Source organism: Ursus maritimus, unplaced genomic scaffold, assembly GCF_017311325.1.
Source record: "Ursus maritimus isolate PB19 unplaced genomic scaffold, ASM1731132v1 scaffold_29, whole genome shotgun sequence".
NCBI classification, from domain to species: domain Eukaryota; kingdom Metazoa; phylum Chordata; class Mammalia; order Carnivora; family Ursidae; genus Ursus; species Ursus maritimus.
This window is the reverse complement of record NW_024425452.1, coordinates 14972455-14990098: the sequence shown is the minus strand read 5'-3', so window position 1 is coordinate 14990098 and position 17644 is coordinate 14972455. Positions and strand designations below refer to the sequence as shown.

Genomic DNA, 17644 nt, shown 5'->3' with positions numbered 1-17644 from the left:
CACATCTTTGTTGATGTTGGAAACATTTACTTTTGATAATAATCCATTTAACTTTCTGTAATATCATCCACTGATTACCTCTCCTCTTTGTGCCTAAATTAAGTTCAAATTATGAGGTAATTTAAAAATAATTGTTTAACAAGTAGAAATACAATGACAATTATTAATGAAAACATAAGACAACCCAATTATCTTTTTTTTAAGGGTTATGATGAAATATCCCTTTACTGTCATATAAAAAACTGCATCATTTACTCTCTACCATACACACCACAAAAGCTTAACAGAACATCAGTGTATGTCACGTATGTGTTTGGCTCCTCTAGTAAAGAGGTGTTGATTTCTCTCCCCCACATCTGCTTCACCACTCTTCTTTCTGAATCATCCTTTTTGCTCCTCACTATTGAGCAAGATCTTGGAGATGTCTTTAAGGTCCAGCTCATGACTACCTCCTAAAACCCTGCTTGATGACTTTAACATACAAATTAAAAATATAATATGGTCATTTTGGAAAAATGGTGAATTCTTAACCTACATGTTTGTCTACTTAAAAAAAAATGCAAGCAGGTAGGACAGAACTGACACCTTAAGAAATAAAAACACAAATTGGTTTCCAATGTGGTTTGGAAAGATTATAGTAATAAAAAAAACAGTAATGCTATTTTACACTAAAATATCAAGTTGCAGAGAAAGAAGAAAATTCCAGCCATGATTTTTTTTTTTTTTTTTTTGGTCTTAAAGACAAAATTTATATTTACAGGAAATTTTAAGTTTGGTATGTAATTACTACTTAAAATCTTTAGGGAATACATTTCTGGTCATGAAACACATGCACAAAGATAGTGTGACAAGCCCTTCTTAGTCTTCTAATTCTTAGTTTTCTATTTTTATTCACAATGGAGCCTGACCATTTAAAAATTAAATGTGTAATACCAAATGTAGGAAATTGACAATTTATTTAATGAATAATTAAAATGAAGACACTTCTAATGAAATAAAAATTTTAAAGGTTAAGGAAGATTACTCCTGAGTACACCATCAACATTATTTTTTGGAAGAATATTATGTTTACACAAATATATATAAAAAAAGACTAATGTTATTAAAAATAAATTTAATTCTACGCAAACATTTTGACATCATTCCCTTTAAAAACAAATACAAGTCACACGAAAGTCTAAGCAGGTAAAAGGAATGGAAAAGTTTTCTTTTTAATAATTTCAAAGAAATTAGGGTTTTCGTTTTTTTTTTTTTTAATTCCAGCAATGTGCTGCTCCAATTAAAGCAGGACTATACATCTGAGTGAGAGCCACAAGGAACATTGCCAATAAAAGTTTTTAATCTGTTTCCATGATCAGTTTCCATTACTCTCTTCTAATAATCATAAACAAAGATCTCAAAGGTATTCTATATTAGTGCCACATAAGAAATAGAATTTACAGAAAAACTGAGCTATGGCAGTTTTATTTATATTCATTTTCACTTCTAAAAAAATAAACTAGAATCATCTGTACAGTACAAATGAAATTAAACAACTAATGCTATTTGGGAAACATATAAACAATAGTCAAGAGCTTCTCTATTTTTTAGTTCTTTTAACCTAAATATATAAATTCAAAGTTAAGTGGAAAACTGTTACAACTATATTAGAATACATGATTTATATCTGCATTAACATGTATTCTATTCCTCTGTACATTTTTGCAAAATAGCACAAAAATACAAAGTAAATATCAGATGCAAAAGCAAAAAAAGCATGTTTCCAAATACATTTGTACTAACAGATTTCTGGTCTCCTTTAGAAAACAAACGCAAGAATTCATTATCCTGAGTCTCTTCAAGGCCACTTGATGTTGTGTGGTAATATCTTTACATTTCCTCAAGACTTCTTCTAATAGCTTCTTCTAATTCCACATCTGCATTAACAAAACACAGAATTTTAAAATTTAGGGTAGAAAACTAATAAACATGTGCTTTATGTAAATCTCATCAACTACATCTGTCTTTTCAAGAAGGAAAGGAAATACAAAGTTGAGAAACCTAGGATGACTTGGCAGTTTCTTCATAAAATCTGAGTATTTAAAAATAATGAGAATCTGGATATAACCTCAGATTGAATTATAATATGAGCTTACTAAGGAACTTGCAAGTTATTTCCATTTAGGGAAAAAAGTCAAGAAACTTCTAGAATCACTGACAAATAATCACTTGAGGCAATGCATATAAGACTTAAAATAGAAAGCCAAAACCATGAAATGCCAAAATCTCACAGGCATTAAAAATTTTGTTTTAAGCTTTCTAGCATCTTAGGCAAAGAGTGAAACTCATGGCTATACAATGTCTTGAGAAGCATATATTATATATATATATTATATTATCTATATATATATGTACACTCATTTAACAAATATTTATTGAATGCTCCCTGTATATCAGGCATAGGAATACAACAGTGAACAAGAAAGACATTCTTGGGTTTACAAGTGTTTCTCCATTTCCTGGCCTTCACCAGCTTCTCACACCAGGTTTATTTCATCCCATCCAGACCAAAGTCTCTCAGAGGCTCCTTGGTTCATAGGTACCAGTGATCCCTCTAAGATGGAGCTACACCATTCTCTCAGCTAGGACACTGGTGTTATGTTTTCTGTAATTTAAAATACTACAGGCTGTGTGTTAAGTTAAGCTAGATTCTAGGTCAGGGATGAATTCAAGGGGTGAGGAAATACAAAGAACAGCCAAGATGCTCTTAGCAAAGAAAAACAAGATGACAAGACTTGTAAAAAAATATGAAAACTTATTTATAAAGTTACAATAATTAAAAGTGTGGTACCAGTTTCTAGATAATACAAGGGAATAGCTTCATGACCTTAGTGTAGGGAAATATTAAACAATTAAAAAACTATAATGGAAAACTATGGTAATCTAGGATGTATTAAAATTACTTTTATCCATTAAAGACACCATTAAATGAGTAAAAAGGCAAGACATACAGTGGGAAAAAATATTTGCAATACACAGAACTTGTATCCAGAAAGAACCAAAAAATTTTCAACCCCCAAAAATCAGTTAAAAAATCCAAAAGAAAACTGTTAAGAAATCTGAAAAGGCACAGACAAGATTATGTTGAAATGGTCAATAAACCTTATTCATCAGAAAAATGTAAATTAAAATTACAAAGAAATAACAGTATAAACCCATCACTAGCTAAAATTAAAAGACTAAATAATTTAAATGATTGGTGAAAATGTACATCAATGAGAACTCACATATACTACTGGAACAAAACAAAAAACAAAAAAAACCCCTGGCACAACCACTTTGGAAAAACAATTTGGCATTACCTACTAAACTTGAACAATATTAAGTAATCCCACTCCTAGATATATGTTCCCAGAAACATGCACACATGTGCATTAAGAGAGATGTATGAGAATGTTTACAGTAGCATTACCTGCAATAGCCAGAAAGTACAAAGCAAATGTCTATAAATAATAGATGAACTGTGATATATACATAAAATAGAATATTATAAGGTATTAGAATGAAGAAACCAAAGCTACATGCTAACATCTGGATGAATCTATAAAACAATGCCGACTAAAAGGGATCCAGGGGTGCCTGGGTAGTGCAGTTGGTTAGGCATCTGACTCTTGGTTTCGGCTCAGGTCAGGATCTCAGGGCTCTGTGCTCAGCATAGAGTCCGCCTGGGTCTGTCTCTCCCTCTGCTCCCTGCCGCTCTCTGGGTCTCTCTCAAATAAAGAAATAAATCTTAAAAAAAAAAAAAAAAAGGCATCCAGACATAAGAGAATACAGACCATGCTTGTGCTGTCCAATCTGATGCGTACTGACTCTATGTGGCTATGTATATTTAAGTCAATTAAAATTACATAAGATTCATGGCAGCTGTGAATAAATGTAAAAGGATACCTATTTTTTCTTTCCTTTCTTTAAAATTCACAGCACTGTTTAAAGGAAAAAATATAACATTTTCTGGTAGAATTTATAATACATTTAGATGTAATACATATGGAAATTACAGCATAGAGACTTGGGGACAGGACATAAACTAATCTATAGTGTTGGAAAGTTTCTACATTTTAGATAACGTGGAGTATACTAGCACTCAATACACTATAAAAAGCAAAAAATGTACATTGTAATCTTTACAGCAACCATAAAAATTAATACAAAAGGCTAAAAAGCACATAGATCTATCAAAATAGTAAAAACTAGGGGCTCCTGGGTGGCTAAGTCGGTTAAGTGTCTGCCTTTGGCTCAGGTCATGATCCCAGGGGTCCTGGGATGAGTCCCACGTCGGGCTCCTTCCTCAGCAGGGAGCCTGCTTCTCCCTCTCCCTCTGCTGCTCGCCCTGCTTGTGCTCTCTCTCTCTCTCAAATAAATAAAAATAAATAAATAAAATAGTAAAAACTAAATACACACAATACAGTAAAATATAGTATAATAATAATCCAAAAGAAGGTACGAAGGGAGGAACTAATAAGTAAAAGAGGGGACAAAGAGAAAACAAAATGGCAGACAAGAATTCAACCATGTAAGAAATTACATTAAATATTAATAGACTAAACAATGCTTTATTTATTTATTTATTTATTTAAAAAGATTATTTATTTATTATTTGAGAGAGCATGAGCGAGAGAGCACAAGCTGGAGGAGGGGCAGAAAGAGAGGGAGAAGCAGGCTTCCTGCTGAGCAGAGAGCCCGATGCTGGGCTTGATCCCAGGACCCTAGGATCATGACCTGAGCTGAAGGCAGTTGGTTAACTGACTGAGCCAACGAGGTGCCCCAATAGTCCATTATTTAAAAGTAGAGACTGTTACAGTAAATCAAAAATTAAGATTGAGCTTCATGGTGCCTGTAAGAGATGTACCTCTCCCTCTCCCAATGCCCCTTACCTCCACCCATATGCTCACTTTCTCTCAAAAATAAATAAAATATTAAAAAAAAAATTTCATGATAAAAGGTATTACCAGAGATAAAGAACATTTCATAATGATAAATGGGTCAATTCATTAGGAAGACACATCAAAAATATGAAACAATTTTTCAATTAAGAACAGAACTTCAAAATACAAAAGTATACGGAACTATAGAGAACTAGAGAAAAATAATCCACAATCACTGATGAAGAATTCATTATTCCTACTGCAATACCTGATAGATCAACTAGATTAAAAAAAATCAGTAAAGATAAACATTTGATATCAACCCTGACCTAACTGACATTTATAAAGTATTCTACACAATAAACACAGAAAACACATTCTTTTCAAGTGCATATGGAATGTTTACCACGAGAGACCACATATTGGGCCATAAAAATCTCAATAAATTTAAAAAGATTAAAGTTTTACAAAGTATATTCTCTTACCACAACAAAATTAAATTAGAAATGAATAATAAGGCATTCAAATATTTGGAAACTACGTAATACACTCCTAAAGAGCCAACAGGTGAAAGAAGAAAATCCAAGGAAAATTAAAATATTTCAATTTGAAAAATAGCAAAAAGACAAGATATGAAAATTCGTGGAACATGGTAAAAGTAGAGGATGACAAACTAGTATGTGGGCCAAACCCAGTCCAAAGGCAATTTTTGTAAATGAAGTTTTATTGGACACATCCATATGCATTCATTTATGTATTTGTATGACTGGTTTCATGTTAAAATAGTAAGTTGAGTAATTTTAACTGAGACAACAGGAACTACAAAGTCTAAAATATTTACCACCTGGTGTTTTATCGGAAAAGCTCGTTGACCCTGGCTTAGAGGGAAATTTATACCTTTAAATGTTTATATTAAAAAGAAACATTTTAAGTCATTAAGAACCTATAAAAGACAAGCAAACTGAACCCAAAGTAGAAAAATGGGATAAAGAGCAGAAATCAATGAAATTGAAAGCAACGTAAAGAGAGAGAAATTATCAACTAAAAAAAGTTCATTCCTTGAAAAGATCAAATAAATTGATAAATTTCTTGTTAGACTGATCAAGAAAGAGAGAAAACAAAAATCACCAATATTAGTAACAAATGAGGAAGTAACACCACAGATCCTATAGAAATAAAAAGTGCATTTGAAACATTTGACAATCTAGGTAAAATGGACAGATTTCTTGAAAAACACAATTCTCTAAAACTGACACAAAATGAAACAAAATCCGAACATCTTTATACATTAAAGAAAATAAATCTAGTATTGAAAAACCTCCCAGAAAGAAAACTCTAGGACTAGATGGAAATAAAATCAGTCTTGGAGTGAGTTCAACAAAATGGTGGACTAGGCAGCTCTAAACACCTGTCCTTCCACAGAAACACTGAAACACAATTAGAAACCATCTGAAACCACTGTCAAATGTCTGAAAAAACCTCAAAGATTCAGAGCAACCAATCAAACACTAAACATAAAAACAGTGGGAAAGCTTCTTTGTATTTTTACTTGCCCTTTCTTCAACATCCCTTGACATGGTAGCAGTCTTAAAGACAGCAGCGCATATATATTCCTAGCATGGGAACCTTGTCCTGGTTGCATATGGAGCAGAGTAGAAACGACAAATTACTGGGTTGTCTGTTTTAATCTGTCTGGGGGCTACAGGGAAGGACTGATGCAAAGCACTCATCTCTGTTTTGCCTAGCTCAGAACCCATTCAGGACAGAAAAGCAGTGAGGATTGCTTAAAACGCTGTAAGAATAAAAAATACCACAGCCTGGGGCAAAAGATTATGGTTAGGACATACAACAGACTGCCTGATACCCAGAAGGAAAAGCCACAGAAAATTTCTTTGGGAAATTACAGCATTCAAAAGCACCTACGTATACTAGGGAACTTAGAAAGCTGGCACATGCACCGGACAGGATGAATGCTAAGAAAATACTTGAAAACACCCTAAGCTTTTACCACTGGGTGATCTGTAGATTCAGTGCAAGCCTGGCTAAATATTGAAGAGTTCTAGCACAGAGCCAATCTGCAAACACTAGGAAAGGTGTTTCTGTTGTTGTGTGTTTGCCTTTTTTTTTTTTTTTTTTTTTTTTTTTAAGCTTTTGGTATTCAAGGCAATCCCTGGGAAAACACCAGCTGAACACAAGCTAAAAGAACAGACACTTAGGGGCATCTGGCTGGCTCAGTCTGAAGAGCATGTGACTCTTCATCTCAGGGTTGTGAGTTCAAGCCCCACACTGGGTGTAAAGATAATTAATAAATAAATAAATAAATAAAAGGAGTAGACGCTTAGATACTTCAATGATCAGACATGACAAGGAATATATATTATTGATTCTGGAACAACACGGGTTTGAACTGTGTTGAACTGTCCATTTATATACGGATTATTTTTTATAAACACAGTATATTACTGTGAATGTATTTTCTCTTCCTTATGGTTTTCTTACTATTTTTATCTGTAGATTATTTTACTGTAAGAATACAGTATATAATACATATACAAAATATGTATTGACTATTTTTTTTTAAGATTATTTGAGAGAGAGAGCACACACACAAGTGGGAGGAGGGGCAGAGGAAGAGGCAGACTCCCCACTGAGCAGAGAGCCTGATGTGGGGCTCGATCCCAGGACCTCGAGATCATGACCTGAGCTGTAGGCAGACACTTAACCAACTGAGCCACCCAGATGCCTGTGGACTGACTATTTTTTGTAAGATTTATTTATTTTTAGAGAAAGAAAGAGAGAGTGTGAGCATGTGCAAGCTAGGGGAGGGGCAGAGTAAGAGAAATTCAAACAGACTCTGTGCTGAGCCATGGAGCCTGACGCAGGGCTCAATCCCAGGACTTTGAGATCATGACCTGAGCCGAAATCAAGAGGTGGACGCTTAACCAACTAAGCCAGCCGGGTACCCCTACAAAATACACATTAATCAACAGTTTGTTATTGGTGAGGCTTCCAGCCAACAGTGGGCTATCAGTAATTAAGTTTTGGGGATGTTAAAAGTTATATATACATTTTTGATTCTGTGTGTGTGTGGGGGGGGTGTCAGTGTCCCAATCCCATGTTGTTTAAAGGTCAACTATAGTTTGGAAAAGTAAGTAAACACTGGACAACTGCAGCCTTCAACAAAACAGCACTCCGGGGAAGAAGAAAGAATATGATTTCCAGTGGTACTATGGTATTTGCATAACCAGTTTTCAATAACAACAAAAACACAAAGAATACAAAGAAACAGGAAAGTATGGTCCATTTAAAGGGGGAAAAATGAGTCCCTGAGAAAGTCTAGACATTGGACTTACTGGACAAAGACTTTAAACCAACTATCTTAAATATGTTCTAAGAGCTAAAGTAAACCATGGACAAAGAACTAAAGGAAACCAGGAAAACCATGTATGAACAAAATGAGAATATCCATAAAGAGATGGAAATTATGAAAAGCTACCAAATAGAAATTCTGGAGCTGAAAAGTACAACTAAAATGAAAAATTCATTACAGGAGTTCAACGAATTTAAGCAAACAGAAAAAAGAATCAGCAACCTTGAAGACAGGATAATTTATCCAGTTTGAAGATAAGAAAGAAAAATGGAAAAAAGCAAGCACAGGCTAAGGGACTGGTGGAGTACCATCAAATGCAATAAGATATGCATTATGGGAGTCCCAGGAGGAGAAGAAAGGGACAGAATGAATATCTCAAGAAATAACGGCCAATAAATGTCCCAAATTTGATGAAAGATATGAATCTACACATCTAAGAAGCTCAACAAACTCCAGGAAGAAACTGAAAGAGATCCATACTGAGACACATAAGAGTCAAACTGTCAAAAGCCAAAAACAACAAAAGCAGCAAGAGAGAAGCAACTCATCAAGTATAAGAGATTCTCAGTAAGATTAGCAGCTTATTTATCAATCCACAGGGCCAGAAGGCAGTGAGATGACATATTTAAAGAGCTGGAAAAAAAAAACAAAAAACTAAAAACCTGCAAATCAAGAATTCTACATTCAGCAAAACTAGTGTTCAAGAATGGAGAAATGAAGACTTCCCCAGATAAACAAAAGCTAAGGAAGTCTGTTACTAGATTTGCCTTACAAGAAATGCTAAAGGGAATCCTTCAGGTTGAAATGAAAGAACATTAGACAATAACTGAAAGCTATATAAAGAAATAACGAATATCTGTGGGAATTTTGTCTGCCTTAATTTCATTCTCTTTGAAAGAGAGGTAATTATGGTAGAACAGGAAAGAACTCAGTAATAGGAATTAGAATACTTACACGTGAAGCATGCGCCATCATTGTGAGACTATGAACGTGAAGGCAAATTACTTAATGCTTAGAAGAGTTGTTATGATTACAGTTTTTTCTCTTATCCTATCTTTGTTCTTTAAACTGGCCACAATATATTTTACTATTTATAAGATTAATTATATAATGACTGTTATTAATTGAAGAAACTCTAGGGCAAAGCACTGACATTTACAGAAAGACGGTTTTGCAATGGCAACCATTCACATAATGCTGGTCTTTTTTTCTTTTCCATTGGTTTGAGTGAAGATACCTCTAAGTAGCCATTCTCCAAAGCAGGCCTTAGATGCAGGTAACAGTGAGTAACAGTAATAATGATGATCAATATCACAATAACAGCAGCAGCAACCAGTACATGTACTGTTTATCATGTACCAGATTATTCTAGTAAACTAGGTATACTAGTATTCCCATTTCTTAAAATAAAGAAAATGACACACAGTGAAGTTCAATGACTTGCCCAACTTTACATGACTCATAAGCAGCAGAGCTGAGTTTTAACCAAGGCAGTCTGAATCCAAAGTTTACACTCTACATCACCATACTGTGTGGCCTCTATTTCCCCTGTCTCGTATACAAAATAGATTATGGAGGATCTTTACGACTGGCATGGGTAGTCAGAGTCTGATATTGGTCTACAGAGAACAACAAAGAATGAAACAAATCATGGTGGTGGGAGGGGAGGGTAGATAAGGGAAACTACCACTCCTTAAGGCAAAAAGTCACAAGCAGATTTATCCTACCTTTTGCTACCATTTGTCAGGCATTTATAGTGTTATGTTGGGAAGGGGAAGAATGAAAAGAAGCTTAAGAAGTTATTTAAGCTTTTTTTGAGTTTTGCTATTAGGTCTGGACTAAAATCACTCTGCTTCCATGGTGTAGGGTCAATAAAATTACCCACTCTTCTCCCAGCCAAATCACCTCTATCTTAATTTCCCTTATTCATCTAGAGAGAGATGGGTCCTAATGGCTCTAACATGTTCTGAGTCTGTTACAAGTTTATTCTTCAACAAGCAATTATTTAGTGCCAAACACTGGGTGCTATAGGTACTGGTGAAATAAAAACAACAACAACAAACATGATCTTACTTGTAAAGGGGATAAGACAGAAAAATTTTAAATCTGCTTGGTATGGTACAGAGGGAACCCAGGGAAGGCAGCAGTTAACTCTTTCTAAAGATGGTAAATCTAGAAGTACTGACCATACAAAAATGTCTACAAAATGTCAGTTCTCTATGGCTCAACCTAAGAGATGAAATTTGAGCTAGTTCTTGTTGGGTGAAAGGGAAAAAAGAAGGGCATCAGAGGAAACTGGAGGAGACATATTCCTTAACTTATATGGAACACTGTGTGTTTCGTTTATTTACATAAAACATCAGAAAATCAAGCACACTTCTAACACTTTGATTTTTCCAGTTGATTTTTCCCACCTCCTATGATAACTGCTAAAAGTTTAGAGAATGTTTTCTTGAATTCTTTAATAGTAATCCTTTTGCCAAACTAAAGAATCATAAAAATATAAAAACTCTCCAGATCATAAAATAACCTAGATAACAAAATGTTAGAATCTCTGGTACACATTGCATTATACATATCTCAGATTTCCTGGGTTAGCTAGGAACCATAAAAACTGTGAAGGCTTCTCAAGAGTGGTTATTTAAAAGTTATGATTTTGTGTGGCATCTTCCAAAGGATTAGTCATGAGTGGCAAAAAAAGGTTGCCAAGTCTGAACTATTTAAGGTGCTCAATGGTGTTTAACTTTTAGTGGCCTTGATAAACAACTTGGGTGGCAGGTTATTTACTTATTTGTTTAGATTTTATTTATTTGAGAGAGAGAGCATGAGCATGAGCAGGGGGAGCGGCAGAGGGAGAAGTAGACTCCCTGCTAAGCAGGGAGCCCGATGTGGTACTTGATCCCAGGACCCTGGGATCATGGCCTGAGAGGAAAGGAAGACAGACGCTTAGGAAGGCAGATGCTGGTAACCAACTGAGCCACCCAGGCGCCCCTTGTTTGTTTTTTTAACTCACAAAAGTTCTTTCATTTGTTTAACTCATCATTATGTGGCTGCTAAGCAATGAGCTAGACCTTGAAAAACTATGTTGAGAAAACAAGTTGGTCAAAAAACTTGCTTTCAATTAGGTTGTAGATTTACTGCCAACTTTGTTTAACCACTGAATTTTGGCTATAAGAAAGAAAGATTAGAGTTTTCTACTTCATTGCATAGATGAATAAGTTTCACTGCCAGATTCAAATTCCCAAACTCCTAATAACACAAAGCTCTAGTATGCTCTTAATTAAACTAATTGCATTATGTGAGAGATCAAGCAAATACAGAGAAAACAAATCAGCTGGGCCATTTTGTCTGTGCTTGTTTTGCCACATTTTCCTCCCTACTTTCTAGTCTCCACATTCCCACTCTCAAATGTCCAACAACCAATACTTTATTGGAATGCATATTAAGGCTTCTACTGTTGTCCTTTAATGTTAAAGGTGCCAGTATAATGGTTTCAATTCTTCAGTGAAGCTTAAACTATTCTCTAAAATCACTGTTTTGTTTTTCCCTATGGTTATTAAAAAGCAATCTGTTATGCAAAATCCAAAGTGAGTAAAGGGCATATGACATAACCAAATAGTGGTACAGCCTGGAAATGACTTGATGTGAGGCTAATACAAAAGTTCTTTTTAACCTATGGAAGAAAAATAGTTTTTCCCTTAAGAAGAAAGACAGCCCAATAACATTTACATATAAGTGCTTGTTTTCATAATTCCACTGCTTAACTTTTAATATTCTTAATTTAATACTACTCAAAATAAACAAAAGTTCAGAAACCAAAACCTTCTCCTAGCCCAGGGTTTGCAAACTTTTTCTGCAAAGGGTCGGAAAATATTTTAGGCTTTTGTCCCTAACTCATCTTACATGAAAAAATGCAAACTCTCCCTTAAACAAGGAAAACAATGTTTTTGAAAATCAGGGGTAGGAGGGAGTAGGTGAAGGTGAAGAGCAGGTGAAGACGCAAGAGAGGGAGCAATTAAAACACACACAGATAGAGTCAAATAGAAAAAGGATTAACTTCATTAGGTTACCTTCTGTGGATCTCAATTCTTCTACTGAAGTATTTTTTATACCCAGGTTATCATCACTGTCACATTCTGTAAGGCAAAATCAATAAACACAAATGTATTTCTGAAAAAGTTATTGTGCCATAACCTATGTATTCTCAAACAATATTATTTTCAGTGACTTCTTCTGTACCCAAGCTTACTAATTACAATTCATTAGTATTATACCACTTTCTTTGTAGGTTTGCTTTTTAAAAATGCTTACCAAATACTACCTAAATCAAGGAGGGAAAAAAAGTAATGAAATAATTCAATTTTAGCTCTATACTCAAATTATTTGAAAAATTTTTTAGCACAACTGTTGATGAAATATAAAATTCTATTATTTAAAAAAACTGGAAATTAAGAAAAGCTGGTATGTTTGTTTAAATCTAGCAAATAAATTCCAAAGCTTAATTTGCATGAAATCACCTTAAAAATTTTAAAAAATGGTAAGATAAAACTCTTCATATTTTAAAAATCATGCATTCATTGCTATAGAGACCACAGGTTTAAATTAGCAATGCCTCTTCATAGCACAAACGCGCTTACCTGACATCTTACATACTTTCATAATGAAAGACCTAAGTCTATAAAAACGACATTGGCCAGGTTTTGCAAAAGTCACTTAAAATTTGAACCAGTGACCAAACATTGGATTTATCACTTTAACTACATTTAAGTCAATATATACATCATAGTGACTGAATCAGGGTTTAAATAACTGAATGTAAGTCATATGGACATATTTGATTCTGTGGAAAACGTAAAAATTCAAATATACATTTAAAAATTAAAGATTTTTTTAAGTGTTTATAAATGAAAACCACTATATTTCACATATATTTCTTTGCTGCAAAAATTTGTTGTAAGTCATCTTTTACCATTCCAGCAAAAACACCTTTTTTTTTTTTTACAACCTGTTATATGCACCTACGAATTCAAGTATTTCAGGCAATGTTTTAGGGAAATAAAACATTACATTGACAATTTGAAGAACGACAAATTAAACCTTAGGAATAAAGAGAAAGTACCCAAGGTTTCTGTTAATACAATTCAAAGTTAATGCCAGTTTTGCAGCATGTCTTAACTGGACTAAACAATTCATCATTGCATACAAGGCCTAAGGCAAAACTGTAGTTTGAATCACAAGATCAGCATGATCCTCAGCTGCAGAAATTAAAAAAGGTTTCCTTTCCCTCAAACAGCACCCCCGTAGAGCAGAGAAAATCATGAATATTCTCTCCTATTTTCATTACCTTAAAAAGAATTATATCATACAGATTTTTAGGATAGTGCCCAAAGCAACAACCTATAGATGTCTCATTAATAGGCTGAAGAAACAACAGTCAGGCAGACTTTTAGAATTAAGTTCAACAATTATTTTATATAATGCCTCCTGGATAGAGCATGATGCTACTTCAGTCAGCCGCATTTGCACAGCATAAGGTGAACTTTTATGTTCAATATTAGATGGCTTTAAAAATTTGTGTAATTGGTACGGCTCTATAGATACCAACCATACCTAATGCTTCCTTCCACCCTTTCATTCCAAAATGAAGACATAAAGTAAACAGATATGACAAAGTCCGAGGTCCTGTGGTGTTCAGAGTCAAAAAAAATTATCTTAAAGCACAGTAAAATCTGTTTTCAGTTTGAATTCACTAATTCATAATAGCCTCTGTTCAAGTTCATCCTTGCGATACTTAAAAAATATTCTAGGTATATTAATTCTTTACATAAAACTGCAAGGAAGATGTTTAACACTAAAGAACTATAAGCAACTGAACACACAAAACTGTGTTTTTAAAAAGAAAATTTTACATAAATCAAGTCAATGTTCTTCAACTAAGTTACAAGATCTGGTCAAGTTCTGTTATATTTTAGAGCCCACAGAATTTGTTACATAAGCAATTGTCACCAATGATATAGTAAAAAATGGTAATATAGAAATTCAGTCACAGAAAAGTGGGGCTGACATAGGGGCTTCTTTGTTTAATTATGAGACGAAAGGGAATTTAATAGTGCTGCTCACTTTCCTTAGCCGTGTTTAACATAATCAGCAGTATCAGAACCTAGAATCAAATATTTTCTGCCCCTCCCATGCATCTTCCTATTAAAACAAAACAAAACAAAACAAAACAAAACTCTTATATTTGGTATCTTTACACAAACTCTGCAATGTCATTACACTGCAGCAAAGTCTCTCATTATCTTTATCTTTCAAGGAAATGTTAGAGTCAATGATTCACACTGAATTCTCTACATCATAAAACCAGACATTTGTGTCAGTAAAAGCCCCAGCCTTAGCAGAAGATACTGATAAAGAGAAAAATACTTGCAGGTAGCTTATTTTAACCTTTCTGGACCTCTGCTCCCTCATCTATGAAATGGGATAATCTAACACATCCTACCTCAAGGTGTTGCAGAGAGAAATAACATGTGGAAGTTATTCTTTAAACATGTGTTTAAATATCTTCAAATGCTACAAATATAAAAAGTAGATAGCACTGTTGCTGGCACATGATATGTCTTCAATAAAGATTAGTTCCCTTTTAGGGAGTCTGGGTGGCTCAGTCGGTTAAGCATCTAACTGTTGATTTTGGCTCAGGTCATGTTAGGGTTGTGCGTTGGAGTCCTGCCTCACCTCGGGCTCAGTGCTGGGCTTGGGAGTCTGCTTAAGATTTTCTCTCTCCCTCTGTCTCTTCCCCCTCCCTCTCTTAAAAAAAAAAAAAGTTCCCTTTATTTTTAAATTTTTTTTTAAAGTAGATTCTGCACCCAATGTGGAGCCCAATGCAGGGCCTAAAATCATGACCCTGAGATCAAGACCTGAGCTGAAATCAAGCCAGATGCTTAACCAACTGAGCCACCCAGGCACACCCCCTCTTTCTCTTCTTTAAAACATTCAAAGATTTTATTTATTTATTTAAGAAGAGGGAGAGAGGGTGGGAGAGGAGGTGGGGGGGTGGGGGAGGGCCAGGAACAGAAGGGAAGGAGCAAGAGGAGGGGGGAGAACGACAAGCAGACTCTGCACTTAGCATGGAGCCAACTTGGGGCTGGTTGCCATGATCCTGAGATTATGACCTGAGCCAAAACCAAGAGTTGGTAGCTCAACCAACTGAGCCACTCGGGCGCCCCTCTTTTTTAAAACATTTAAGTGACAAGTTATATCCGCATCTCTGGATTATGACTCTCTGGTTAGAATGAACATGTATTTGTGAATAAAATGTAAAAGGTCCAAAAAAAAGAGAAAGTCTACCTGGCTCCTCTGATTAGAATTACTAGAAAAGATTAATGTATCTTGCCAAGTTTTAAAACAATGAGGAGTACACTCTAAAACAGAACTGATGAAGTACAAGGGACCAAAGGTGTCAATTAAGGACAAATTAATAGATGTTTTAAAATATCTCTAAAGGGATTTATACATTTATTATAGCTGTAATCAAAATGCTCGTGCTGGAATCCTGATGCTTAGAAGGAGAGAAAATTTATAGGGCAAAAGCCATGACATATTCAAATCTCCAACTTAGTCTAAAGGCTTACTTTGCTGCAAAAAGTAAATGACTTACCCTACGTTAGAGATCTAAGAAAGTACCAGTAGCAAAGCTACTTAGCTGTTCCCTCCATGCCAAGCAAAAAAGTAATACCTTATGGCCAACTGACCGCACATTCATATTCGGAATCAGCCACTCCGAATATCTTTATTTTTACTGAGATAAGTACCTCCTGAAAAAACCTTCAATTAACTGAAAAACTGGCAAAGACTAAAAATAAGGTATCACATAAGAACTGATTCTCATGACACTATTCAACAGTCTTCCTTGTTTATACTGGAAGCTCCAGTCTAGTATCACTTTCTGGTCCTAATAATGGAAAATTTCTGAAAAGTTAGAAAGAAATAAGAGGCTCAAACTTTTATCATTTGTCTATGCTATGGTGGAGATTTAAAAAAAACTGAAAAATGAGCAGACTATCTCTAAATCAATGATTAATATAAGAGAACTTCTCACTGGATGTTACTTACAGCATGAACATTTGTCATATCCTAAAGAGAGTTTTGTGGTATGGTTGGTAACTAGGAGCCTTGAGAACACAAATCCCCTGAAATTGCAAGTGATATTGTATATACATGTTCATTTTTGAGGAAAAAAGCATAGAAAGCTTTTGTCAGATTCTCAAAAAGGTCCACTGATTCCCGCCCCAAAACCACATTGCCTTAAGAAACTGTCTGGTTGTCAAATCTGAAGATAGGAACACTGTGCTAATAAGCGAGAAGGAAGGAGTTATCCTGGCATTCTTACAGTAAACAAGAGTACCTAAAGGCCCGAGAAGAATTATGGTATTTGTGAACACTGAGAAATTTTCTAAGTCCCAATATATATCAAATATCATTTTTTTAAACAAATACTATTATTCTACTACTTACAAAGCCATTTATTAGGAAAGGTGATGGAATAAAGTTATCCAAGGACTGTTCTTTGATTTTCCCATTACAAAGTTCACTACTAGGCAATTTGATGTCTTTAAGTCTTTCATAAAGAAAAAATAATTGTCTTAAACTGAATCTGAACATACTGTGATTCAGTATAACTTGCTTTTTTGAATTTTAGAATTAGTTACAAAAGCATCTTCAAATCTGGGTCTAAATGAAACACGATTTAAGGACTGTACACATCTCTGGCCACTTAGTTTTAATAATTCTCATTACTTTTAAAATGTAGTGCTATAGCACATGAAAAGATGCTCAACATCACTAATCATTAGGGAAATGGAAATGAAAATCACAATGAGATACCACTCCACACCCATTAGGATGGCTATCATCAAAACCAAACAAAACCTGGAAAATAACAAGTATTAGCAAAGATGTAGAAAAACTGGAACCCTTATACACTCTTGGCAGGGATGGAAAATGATATAGTTGCTATGGAAAACAGTATGGAAATTTCTCAAAAAATTAAAAACAGAACTAGCTTATGATCCAGCTATTCCACTTCTGAGTATATACTCAAAATAAAAGCAGGGTCTTGAAGAGATATTTATAGATCTATGTTAATAGCATTATTCACGATAGCTAAAAACATGGATACAATGCAAGTATTCGTTGATGGATAAGTGAATAAGCAAAATAAAGTCTATACATACAATGGATACATACATTATTATTCAGCTTTTAAAAAGGAAGGGCATTCTGATCTTTGCTATAACACGGATGAAACCTGAGGACATTCTGCAAAGTGAAGCAGGCCAGCCACAAAAAGACAAATGCTGTATGATTTCACTTA

General features: G+C 34.5%; 1 protein-coding gene across 1 annotated transcript in view; it reads right to left on the bottom strand.

Annotated features, from left to right (window-relative positions):
* Window positions 1-10: 10 nt before the first annotated feature.
* The window catches only part of ZNF451 (zinc finger protein 451), an 81773-nt gene continuing 64139 nt past the window's right edge, over window positions 11-17644 (bottom strand). Inside the window, exons 14-15 of the mRNA XM_040643594.1 lie at window positions 12345-12410; window positions 11-1916 (exon numbers count right to left, since the gene is read on the bottom strand). Of these exons, the coding sequence (XP_040499528.1) occupies window positions 1870-1916; window positions 12345-12410 (113 nt within the window). The 3' untranslated portion in view covers window positions 11-1869. The remainder of the gene's footprint in view (window positions 1917-12344; window positions 12411-17644) is intronic.